Below are 12,535 nucleotides of genomic sequence, written 5' to 3' on the forward strand. Positions count from 1 at the left end.
CCACAAAAAGCCGATGCACTGTACCTTTTTCTTTTAGTTCATCTGTGTTTTATAATATTACATACCACAGATTCAAGTATTCCAACATCTCTACTACTTTTAGAATTGCTATTATGTGTAAGTTACTTTATTACATCAGTGTTTTGTTCATCTGTGTTTTATAATATTACATACCACAGATTCAAGTATTCCAACATCTCTACTACTTTTAGAATTGCTATTATGTGTAAGTTACTTTATTACATCAGTGTTTTGTTCAAACATAATAAGCCTCTTTTTTTACCCTTGCATTATCTGCACTAAGTATTTTTCCATTTATCCATATCTGCTAAGAGCAGTTTATCAAAATTTAAAATATTACTGTAAATGGGTATATAAGCTGCAGCATATCTTTGCACAACAGGCAGTCTTACTGACAACTGAAGCAGGAGCAAGCAGGGTGGGCAGCAAACTTTTACTAACCAAAGTTTGACTCTAAATAAGGTCTGGTATTTTACAATTCACATTTATGTAGTAGGTTGGTAGACAGCAACCACCCAGGGAGGTACTACCGTCCTGCCAAGTGAGTGTAAAACGTAAGCCTGTAATTGTTTTACATGATGGTAGGATTGCTGGTGTCTTTTGTCTGTCTCATAAATATGCAAGATTACAGGTACGTCTTGCTACTTCTACTTACACTTAGGTCACACTACACATACATGGACACGTTTATTTATACACACTCATCTGAGTTTTCTTTGATTTTATCTTAATAGTTCTTGGTCTTATTACTTTTCCTTTTATATCCATGGGGAAGTGGAATAAGAATCTTTCCTCCGTAAGCCATGCGTGTTGTAAAAGTCAACTAAAATGCCGGGAACAATGGGCTAGTAACCCCTTTTCCTGTAAAGATTACTAAAAAGAATAAGAAGAAGAAAATTGTCAAAGTGGGAAGTCTGAATGTGCGTGGATGTTGTGCAAATGATAAGAAAGAGATGATTGTGGATGTTATGAATGAGAAGAAACTGGATGTCCTGGCTTTAAGTGAAACAAAGCTGAAGGGGGTGGGAGAGTTTCAATGGAGAGGAATAAATGGGATTAGGTCAGGGGTTTCAAATAGAGTTAGAGCTAAAGAAGGAGTAGCAATAATGTTGAAGGATAAGCTATGGCAGGAAAAGAGGGACTACAAATGTATAAATTCAAGGATTATGTGGAGTAAAATAAAGATTGGATGTGAAAAGTGGGTTATAGTAAGCGTGTATGCACCTGGAGAAGAGAGAAGTGTAGAGGAGAGAGAGAGATTCTGGGAAATGTTGAGTGAATGCGTGGGGAGTTTTGAATCAAGTGTGAGAGTAATGGTGGTTGGGGATTTCAATGCTAAAGTGGGTAAAAATGTTATGGAGGGAGTAGTAGGTAATTTTGGGGTGCCAGGGGTAAATGTAAATGGGGAGCCTTTAATTGAGCTATGTGTAGAAAGAAATTTGGTAATAAGTAATACATATTTTATGAAAAAGAGGATAAATAAATATACAAGGTATGATGTAGCACGTAATGAAAGTAGTTTGTTAGATTATGTATTGGTGGATAAAAGGTTGATGGGTAGGCTCCAGGATGTACATGTTTATAGAGGGGCAACTGATATATCGGATCATTATTTAGTTGTAGCTACAGTTAGAGTAAGAGGTAGATGGGAAAAGAGGAAGGTGGCAACAACAAGTAAGAGGGAGGTGAAAGTGTATAAACTAAGGGAGGAGGAAGTTAGGGCGAGATATAAGCGACTATTGGCAGAAAGGTGGGCTAGTGCAAAGATGAGTAGTGGGGGGGTTGAAGAGGGTTGGAATAGTTTTAAAAATGCAGTATTAGAATGTGGGGCAGAAGTTTGTGGTTATAGGAGGGTGGGGGCAGGAGGAAAGAGGAGTGATTGGTGGAATGATGAAGTAAAGGGTGTGATAAAAGAGAAAAAGGTAGCTTACGAGAGGTTTTTACAAAGCAGAAGTGTTATAAGAAGAGCAGAGTATATGGAGAGTAAAAGAAAGGTGAAGAGAGTGGTGAGAGAGTGCAAAAGGAGAGCAGATGAAAGAGTGGGAGAGGCACTGTCAAGAAATTTTAATGAAAATAAGAAAAAATTTTGGAGTGAGTTAAACAAGTTAAGAAAGCCTAGGGAAAGTATGGATTTGTCAGTTAAAAACAGAGTAGGGGAGTTAGTAGATGGGGAGAGGGAGGTATTAGGTAGATGGCGAGAATATTTTGAGGAACTTTTAAATGTTAAGGAAGAAAGGGAGGCGGTAATTTCATGCACTGGCCAGGGAGGTATACCATCTTTTAGGAGTGAAGAAGAGCAGACTGTAAGTGTGGTGGAGGTACGTGAGGCATTACGTAGAATGAAAGGGGGTAAAGCAGCTGGAACTGATGGGATCATGACAGAAATGTTAAAAGCAGGGGAAGATATAGTGTTGGAGTGGTTGGTACTTTTGTTTAATAAATGTATGAAAGAGGGGAAGGTACCTAGGGATTGGCGGAGAGCATGTATAGTCCCTTTATATAAAGGGAAAGGGGACAAAAGAGATTGTAAAAATTATAGAGGAATAAGTTTACTGAGTATACCAGGAAAAGTATACGGTAGGGTTATAATTGAAAGAATTAGAGGTAAGACAGAATGTAGAATTGCGGACGAACAAGGAGGTTTCAGAGTGGGTAGGGGATGTGTAGATCAAGTGTTTACATTGAAGCATATATGTGAACAGTATTTAGATAAAGGTAGGGAAGTTTTTATTGCATTTATGGATTTAGAAAAGGCATATGATAGAGTGGATAGAGGAGCAATGTGGCAGATGTTGCAAGTATATGGAATAGGTGGTAAGTTACTAAATGCTGTAAAGAGCTTTTATGAGGATAGTGAGGCTCAGGTTAGGGTGTGTAGAAAAGAGGGAGAATACTTCCCGGTAAAAGTAGGTCTTAGACAGGGATGTGTAATGTCACCATGGTTGTTTAATATATTTATAGATGGGGTTGTAAAAGAAGTAAATGCTAGGGTGTTCGGGAGAGGGGTGGGATTAAATTATGGGGAATCAAATTCAAAATGGGAATTGACACAGTTACTTTTTGCTGATGATACTGTGCTTATGGGAGATTCTAAAGAAAAATTGCAAAGGTTAGTGGGTGAGTTTGAGAATGTGTGTAAAGGTAGAAAGTTGAAAGTGAACATAGAAAAGAGTAAGGTGATGAGGGTATCAAATGATTTAGATAAAGAAAAATTGGATATCAAATTGGGGAGGAGGAGTATGGAAGAAGTGAATGTTTTCAGATACTTGGGAGTTGACGTGTCGGCGGATGGATTTATGAAGGATGAGGTTAATCATAGAATTGATGAGGGAAAAAAGGCGAGTGGTGCGTTGAGGTATATGTGGAGTCAAAAAACGTTATCTATGGAGGCAAAGAAGGGAATGTATGAAAGTATAGTAGTACCAACACTCTTATATGGATGTGAAGCTTGGGTGGTAAATGCAGCAGCGAGGAGACGGTTGGAGGCAGTGGAGATGTCCTGTCTAAGGGCAATGTGTGGTGTAAATATTATGCAGAAAATTCGGAGTGTGGAAATTAGGAGAAGGTGTGGAGTTAATAAAAGCATTAGTCAGAGGGCAGAAGAGGGGTTGTTGAGGTGGTTTGGTCATTTAGAGAGAATGGATCAAAGTAGAATGACATGGAAAGCATATAAATCTATAGGGGAAGGAAAGAGGGGTAGGGGTCGTCCTCGAAAGGGTTGGAAAGAGGGGGTAAAGGAGGTTTTGTGGGTGAGGGGCTTGGACTTCCAGCAAGCGTGCATGAGCGTGTTAGATAGGAGTGAATGGAGACGAATGATACTTGGGACCTGACGATCTGTTGGAGTGTGAGCAGGGTAATATTTAGTGAAGGGATTCAGGGAAACCGGTTATTTTCATATAGTCGGACTTGAGTCCTGGAAATGGGAAGTACAATGCCTGCACTTTAAAGGAGGGGTTTGGGATATTGGCAGTTTGGAGGGATATGTTGTGTATCTTTATACGTATATGCTTCTAAACTGTTGTATTCTGAGCACCTCTGCAAAAGCAGTGATAATGTGTGAGTGTGGTAAAAGTGTTGAATGATGATGAAAGTATTTTCTTTTTGGGGATTTTCTTTCTTTTTTGGGTCACCCTGCCTCGGTGGGAGACGACCGACTTGTTGGGAAAAAAAAAAAAAAAAAAAATAAATAAAAAAAAATAAAAAAATAATAAAAAAAAATTATTCTAATTTCGTACTATTTAAATTAGTACTAGTTAAGGCTTTAGTATACTGTGAACAGTAAATTTTGGCCTAAAATTGAGAGAATGGGTCTGTGCAGTGGGTTTGTACGGTATAAATAATCCTGCCCTTACACAGTGCATAAGGGGGAAAGTATGCATCTGACTTCATGTTCTATTTAAAATAACAGAAGTGTTTTCTAGACTAGAGAAACAGATGATTTTTGGCAATTTTACCAAGGAAGGGTAGGCCCCCTTTACCCTTTCTCAATTGTTTCATGGATTTTTACTAGGTCTGCTTAAATTAGGATGCCCTAAACCATGACCAACTATTCTTGGTTATATTTTATTGTCCAAGAAATTGGACATAACTTCAGTTTTTGGTGTGATAATGAATTCAAAATGGAAAGCAAGTGTTATTATAGGAGACCTGGGAACAAGATTAATGAACAGAAGAAAGGTTGCTTTAGTCACTGGAAAGACTAGTGTTTATTTTGGACTTTTTTTTTTTCAAATTTAAATTTGTTGAACTGTGTAAAATTGGCCAATCTACCAATTTCTGTGCACATTATAGGGGTAGTTCTGACAGTTGAATGAGCAGTTTCTTACACTCAATAGTATGGAAGGAAACCTAGCTAAATAGCTATAGATTAAGTCAAACTGAGCAATGGAATTGGCTTACAATAGGACCAACTGGGCAAAATCACTGATGCATAAATTGTGCCCAGATTGCTAACTCTGCAAGTCTCCCATTAAATTGTGCATCAAGTTTCAATTCTCCATCACTTTAGATTTTGTTTTAAATCATAGCAATCAGCACTTTTAATTTTGAAGGTTGTGAAAGTGAAAAGGGCTAAAGTACAGTATACAAGTATTTAGGAAGAGTGCATGTGCTATCTTGCTTTTGTGGGAAACAGTCCACTGGATATACATGAATATGCATGTACAATATTAGTAAATTTACTCTAAACATCTCCCATGGAGCACAATTTCACAAATTACAAGAGTAAGAGAAAACTCCTAATATTCCCCTACAAAAAAGTCCCTTTTTCACCGACAATGACCAAATTTTTTTTTTTTTTTTTTTTTTTTTTTTAACAAGTCTGCCATTTCCCAGTGAGGCAGGGTGACCCAAAAAGAAAAGAAAAGAACACACACACACACACACACACACACACCAAAAAAAAAAAGAAAAAACTTTCATCATTCAACACTTTCACCTACACTTACACAATCACTGTCTTTGCAGAGGCACTCGGATACAACAGTTTAGGTGTCCCTCCAAATTTCCAATATCCCAAACCCCTCCTTTAAAGTGCAAGGATTGTACTTCTCATTTCCAGAACTCAAGTCTGGCTAAACGGTTTCCCCGAATCCCTTCACAAAATATTACCCTGCTCACACTCCAACAGCTCATCAGGTCCCAAAAACCGTTAGTCTCCATTCACTCCTATCTAACATGCTCACGCACGCTTGCTGGAAGTCCAAGTCCCCTCGCCCACCAAACCTTCTTTACCCCCCCTCTACCAACCTTTTCGAGGACAACCCCTTCCCCGCCTTCCTTCCCCTACAGAGTTATACTCTCTCCAAGCCATTCTACTTTGTTCCATTCTCTCTAAACGACCAAACCACCTCAACCCCTCTTTAGCCCTCTGACTAATACTTTTAGTAACTCCACACTACAAATTCTCTGTGCAATATTTACACCATATATTGCCCTTAGATACAACATCTCCACTGCCTCCAGCATCCTCCTCACTGCAGCACTTACAACCCATGCTTCACACCCATATAAGAGTGTTGGTACCACTATATTCTCATACATTACCTTCTTTGCCTCCATGGATAACGTTTTTTTGTCTCCATAGATACCTCAACACCACTCGCCTTTTTTCCTTCAATTCTATGGTTAACCTCATCCTTCAAAAACCCATCCACTGACAAGTCAACTCCCAAATATCTGAAAACTTTCACTTCTTCCATACTCCCTCCTTCCAATGTGATATCCAATTTTTCTTTAAGTTGTTTGATACCCTCATCACGTTACTCTTACCCATTGTGATGAATGGTTTGAAAAACCGACAAGTTGAAGATTGAGACACTTATGCAGCATATGGAAATCTTTATTCAGGAAATGTTTCGCCACACAGTGGCTTCATCAGTCCAATACAAAGTGGAAGGCGTAAGGAGAGGAGGAGTATGAGGTAATCAGTCCTTCAACCTAGAGTCAATGTGTTCAGTCCATCAATCTTGTAGAATGTACCATCTTGTACATTCTACAAGATTGATGGACTGAACACATTGACTCCAGGTTGAGGGACTGATTACCTCATACTCCTCCTCTCCTTACGCCTTCCTCTTTGTATTGGACTGATGAAGCCACTGTGTGGCGAAACATTTCCTGAATAAAGATTTCCATATGCTGCACAAGTGTCTCAATCTTCAACTCTTACCCATGTTCACTTTTGGGTTTCTACCTTTACACACCCTCCCAAACTTGTCCTCTAACCTGTGCAACACAGTATCAACACCCTAGCATTTACTTCTACAACCCCATCTATAAATATGTTCAACAACCATGGTGACATTACACATCCCTGTCTAAGACCTACTTTTACTGGGAAGTAATCTCACTCTCTCCTACACACCCTAACCTGAACTTCACTATCATAAAAATACACAAATAACCCGCACATAAAAGAGAAGCTTGTGACGACGTTTCGGTCCGACTTGGACCATTTACAAAGTCACACTAACCAGAAGTGGAGCAGGACGGCTATATGTAGGCAGGAAGAGGTAGTAATAGTAGTAATAGTAATAGTAATAGTAATAATAGTAATAATAGTAATAGTAGTAATAGTAGTAATAGTAATAATAGTAATAATAGTACAAGAATGGTATATAATACCGACAAGATGAAATCGCGACACATGCGCAACACCCGGGCATCACCATTGTAGACGTTTCGCCATCCAGTGGCTGGCTGGCGAAACGTCCACAACAAAGACAACCAGACGCCACGCATGTGTCTTAATTTCATCATTAGTAGGTAGTAGTAGTAGTAGTTGTTAGTAGTAGTAGGTAGTAGTAGTAGTAGGTAGTAGTAGTAGTAGTAGGTAGTAGTAGTAGTAGTAGTAGGTAGTAGTAGTAGTAGTAGTAGGTGGTAGTAGTAGTAGTAGTAGGTAGTAGTAGCAGGTAGTAGTAGCAGGTAGTAGGTAGTAGTAGTAGTAGTAGTAGTAGTAGCAGTAGTAGGTAGTAGTAGGTAGTAGTAGGTAGTAGTAGTAGTAGGTAGTAGTAGGTAGTAGGTAGTAGTAGTAGGTAGTAGTAGTAGGTAGTAGTAGTAGGTAGTAGTAGTAGGTAGTAGTAGTAGGTAGTAGTAGTAGGTAGTAGTAGTAGGTAGTAGTAGTAGGTAGTAGTAGTAGTAGGTAGTAGTAGTAGGTAGTAGTGGGGAATAAGGACGAGGAGCCAGTCAAATACAAAGGAAGGGGAGCACTGCAAGAGAGCTAGGTGCCCACAAAGGGAGAGAAAGCGCACAGAGGTGCATGAAAGGGGAAGTGGTGAAATAAATGAAGGAACAGAAACACGAGACAGAAGAGAGAAAGACAACCCAGAGGAGAAAAAGGAAAGAGGAAAGGGGAAGAGGGAGAAGAAAAAGAAAGAAAAAATGAGGAGTCAGGTTAAGTCACGGGTGTTCTGAAGTTTGGAGCATTTTACAATGTAGTGGGAGAGGAAGGCATCTACAGAGACGAAGCCAGGGCTAAGATTCATACAAGGAAAGTTGTGTATTAGAGAGGATTCAACTAGATGGCGACTGTTCGAGTTGGAAGTAGGGAAGACAGTTTTGGCAGAAGACCAGTCAATAGGATGGCTATGATCTCTGACATGACAGAAAAGAGCATTGTTAGTGTTGGCAAGCCTAACACTATTTTTGTGCTCCCTAAGTCTGTCAGAGAGATCAACCAGTTTCTCTGAAGTATTGAAGAGGATAGGAGGAGCAAGAAATAGAGTAGATACCAGGAACATCTGTAGAGGGAGGAGAGGTATGAACGAGATTAGTGCGAAGAGTGTTAGTCTGGCGGAAGGTAAGCTTGATGTCTAAGGGACAGAGAATTGCTGAGATTAGAATGACCTGAAATGTAGGGAAGGCAGAGGATAGAAGAGTTCTCAGGAGTAGTGTGTTTGGGAGAGAAGAAATTGCGTTTAGCACGTGAGAGGGCAGAGTCTATGAAATGGGAAGGGTAGCCAAGACGGGAAAACGAATTATGAAGAGCGGAAATTTCTGCTGGAAGGAACCGAGGATCACAGAGGGAGATAAGAACACTTCTTGACAGAGAAAGCATGATAGGAAAAGTAGTGAATGTACATGCTACTGTGCATAGGTTTTCGGTAAACGGAAAAGGAAAAACCTGTATCTGAGCGGTGGACATGGACATCAAGGAAAGGAAGCAAGGAATTAGATTCCCATTCAGCTTTAAACTTAACGGAAGGGGCAAGATTATTAAGAGCTTCAAGAAAAGGTTGGAAGAGACTGGAGTCATGAGGCCACAGAGCAAAGATGTCATCCACATAGCGGAGCCAGAGTGAAGGTTGCATATCGAGGGTAGGAAGAACAGTCTCGAAGTATTCCATGTAAAGATTAGCAAGGACAGGAGAGAAAGGAGAGCCCATAGCGACACCGAAGGTTTGAGAATAATATTTCCCTTGGAAGGAAAAGGAATTCGAGTCCACACAGAGGCGGATAAGATCAAGAAAGACATCAGTAGGTATAGGGAGATGTAGAAATCCTTCATGGGCCTTCTCTGAGGAAATCAAGGACATCATCAAGAGGGACATTGGTGAAGAGGGACTCAACGTCAAGACTAAGCATCTTACAGGTTGGAAGAGAGCGAACCCGTTCAATGAAGTCTTGAGAGTGACTGAGGTGGGCAGGAGAAAAAGTACCAAGAAAGGGAGTGAGGGTTTTGGCCAGCCAAGAAGCAAGAGAATAAGAGACAGAACCTCTAGAGGATATGAAAGGAAGAAGAGGAATATCAGGTTTATGAGTTTTGGGAAGGCCATAGAAATAGGGAAGAGAGGGACAGATGACACGAAACCATTGAACAAAGTCAAAGTCAGGAGGACAGAGGTCGGAGAGTCTTTAGTTTCTTGTTGAAAGTTCTCTATGCGATCAAGAGGGTTGGAAACGAGAGGAGTGTAGGTACGCGAGTCAGAGAGCAAGACATCTGCGCGGCATCTGGTTGTCTTTGTTGTGGACGTTTCGCCATCCAGTGGCTGGCTGAATGGCAAAACGTCTACGATGGTGATGCCTGGGTGTTGCGCATGTGTCGCGATTTCATCTTGTCGGTATTATATACCATTCTTGTACTACTACTACCACCACCACCTCTTCCTGCCTATATATAGCCGTCCTGCTCCACTTCTGGTTAGTGTGACTTTGTAAATGGTCCAAGTCGGACCGAAACGTCGTTGTAAGCTTCTCTTATGTGCGGGTTATTTGTGTATCGTTCCAGTCACGGTATTGTGCCTTTTTTTGTTACTCATAAAAATCTTTACAGCATTTAGCAACTTACTACTTACCCCATACACTTGCAACATCTGCCACATTGCTCCCCTATCCACTATCATATGCCTTTTCCAAATCCATAAATGCAATGAAAACTTCCCTACCTTTATCTAAATACTGTTCACGTATATGATTCAATGTGAACACTTGATCTACACATCCCCTACCCATTCTAAAGCCTCCTTGTTCATCTGCAATCCTGCTCTCTGTCTTACTTCCAATTCTTTCAATAACAACCCTATCATACGCTTTACTTGGTATACTTGGCAAACTTCTTCCCCTATTATAATTTTTACAATCTCCTGTCCCCCTTACAAAGACTAACTTCTACCCAAAACACTGGAGTACACTGTGCTTAACAGATCTTGAGTAAATCATCTGTAACAAAGGGTAACCAAGTAAAATCTACTTACAATGCAGAAAACTAGAATTATTTATTTTTAGTGGGATGCCTCCTCCCAATAATACAGGAAAACAAATACTGAATTGATTATACATCCAGAAACTTGAAACGGTGAAAGCTTTGAGAAGAAAATGGCTAAATATTAGGGATGTCTCTAACAGTATTGGTGGGTATCTGTCTAAAATTGAGCACTGGTAAGTATCTGTACTGGTATTGGTGGGTATCTGCTAATTTTGACAGTACTGGCCTAAAATAGATCTGTATCAGTAAACATTTTTGCATCATCCTATCCTAACTAAATATTAACCTTAAAGCAATACAAGATCCACATCAGATTTGTCAAATCAATTAACACTACATTTCTTTTCTGTAAACCTAATAAACAGTCAGACCATCAGTCAGATCTTGATAGAATATTTTTTTAAAAATGAAATTACATAATATTAAGCAGGCGATTATGTTTACTTCTGCTAGAGGAAAATGTGTTACTTACTTGTGTGGGATCAACACCAGTTGGGTTATGAGCACAGGCATGGAGGATAATAACAGAGTTTTCTGGGGCTTTAGACAGGTCTTCTATCATGCCATTAATGTCAAGGCCACGTGATTCTGCATCCCAGTACCGATACTGACAAATCTCAGAAAACCCAGCTTGAAGGAAAATCAGACGATGGTTGCCTAGAATAAGGTAGATCAATAAAAAAATAACTCGCAAAAATATAAAAAGTTTATTACACACAAGAGCTTCAGGATAAACCCATCCAAGTCCTTTTAACTTCAAATTTAATTTTGCATAAAGAGTTCATGTTTAAAAAGAAATAATCATGGAGCCAAAAGACAATCTAGATAATGTGAATTTACAGCAGGCATTTTAAACATGCACACCCACAACTACACTTTTTACAATTTGCCCAAGAAGTTTGACAAGTACCAGGGCAACTTTTGAATGGAAGATGGTGCCTCCTTACCTTACTGCCAGACAAAGAACTGGTTAAATTTATACTTTTCTGTACTTTAACGACTTTTCTAAAATAATAAATAAAAATACACAAATAACCCGCACATAGAAGAGAGGAGCTTACGACGACGTTTCGGTCCGACTTGGACCACTTACAAAGTCACACTAACAAGAAGTAGAGCAGGAAGGGTATATATAGGCAGGAAGTGGTAGCAGTAGTGGTGGTAGCAGTAGTGGTGGTGGAAGGAAGTAGTGGGGAAGTAAGGAGGAGGAGCCAGTTAAATACTAAGAAAGGGGAGCACTGCAAGGGAGCTAGGTGCCCACAGAGGGTAAGAACAAGAACACAGAGGGGGCGAATAAAAAATAATGAAGGAACAAAAACACAAGGCAGAAGACAGACAACCCAGAGAAGAAAAAGGGAAGAGGAAAGGGGAAGAGGGAGAAGAAGAAAGAGGAATCAGGTTAAGTCATGGGTGTTCTGAAGTTTGGAGCATTTTACAATGTAGTGGGAAAGGAAGGCATCTACAGAGACGAAGCAAGGACTAAGATTCATACAAGGAAAGTTGTGTACTAAGGAGAATTCAACCAGATGGCAACTGTTAAAGTTGGAAGTAGGGAAGACAGTTTTAGCAGAAGACTAACACACTTCACACTAATCTCATTCATACCTCTTCTCCCTCTACTGATGCTCCTGGTGTCTACTCTAATTCTTGTTCCTCCTGTCTTCAATACTTTGGAGAAACTGGCTGATCTCTTTCTGATAGACTTAGGGAGCACAAAAGTAGTGTTAGGCTTGCCGACACTAACAATGCTCTTTTCTGTCATGTCAGTGATCACAGTCATCCTACTGATCAGTCTTCTGCTAAAACTGTCTTCCCTACTTCCAACTTTAACATCGCCGTCTCATTGAATCCTCCCTAATACACAACTTCCCTTGTATGAATCTTAATCTGACTCTGTAGATGCCTTCCTTTCCCACTACATTGTAAAATGATCCAAACTTCAGAACACCCATGACCTAACCTGATTGCTCCTTTTTCTTCTCCCTCTTCCCCTTTCCTTTTTCTTCTCTGGGTTGTCTTTCTTCTGCCTTGTGTTTTTGTTCCTTCAGTATTTTTTATTATCCCCCCCCCTCTGATCTTCCCCTTACCCTCTGTGGGCACCTAGCTCCCTTGCAGTGCTCCCCTTTCTTAGTATTTGACTGGCGGCGGCTTCTTTTCCTCCTCCTTTTCCTTTTCCTCCTTTTCCTTTTCCTTTTCCTCCTCCTCTTCCTTTTCCTCCTCCTCTCACTAGTGTGACTTTGTAAGTGGTCCAAGTCAGACCGAAACATCATCGTAAGCTCTTCTCTTCCACATGCGGGTTATTTGTGCATC

At 40.0% G+C, this 12,535-nt stretch overlaps 1 protein-coding gene across 1 annotated transcript in view; it reads right to left on the minus strand.

Moving 5' to 3' along the window:
* Got1 (Glutamate oxaloacetate transaminase 1) overlaps positions 1-12,535 on the minus strand; it is an 82,455-nt gene that overhangs the window by 58,139 nt on the left and 11,781 nt on the right. Inside the window, exon 4 of the mRNA XM_053772372.2 lies at positions 10,698-10,882. Within this exon, the coding sequence (XP_053628347.1) occupies positions 10,698-10,882 (185 nt within the window). The remainder of the gene's footprint in view (positions 1-10,697; positions 10,883-12,535) is intronic.

Source organism: Cherax quadricarinatus, chromosome 23 (assembly GCF_038502225.1).
Source record: "Cherax quadricarinatus isolate ZL_2023a chromosome 23, ASM3850222v1, whole genome shotgun sequence".
In the NCBI taxonomy this organism is placed as follows: domain Eukaryota; kingdom Metazoa; phylum Arthropoda; class Malacostraca; order Decapoda; family Parastacidae; genus Cherax; species Cherax quadricarinatus.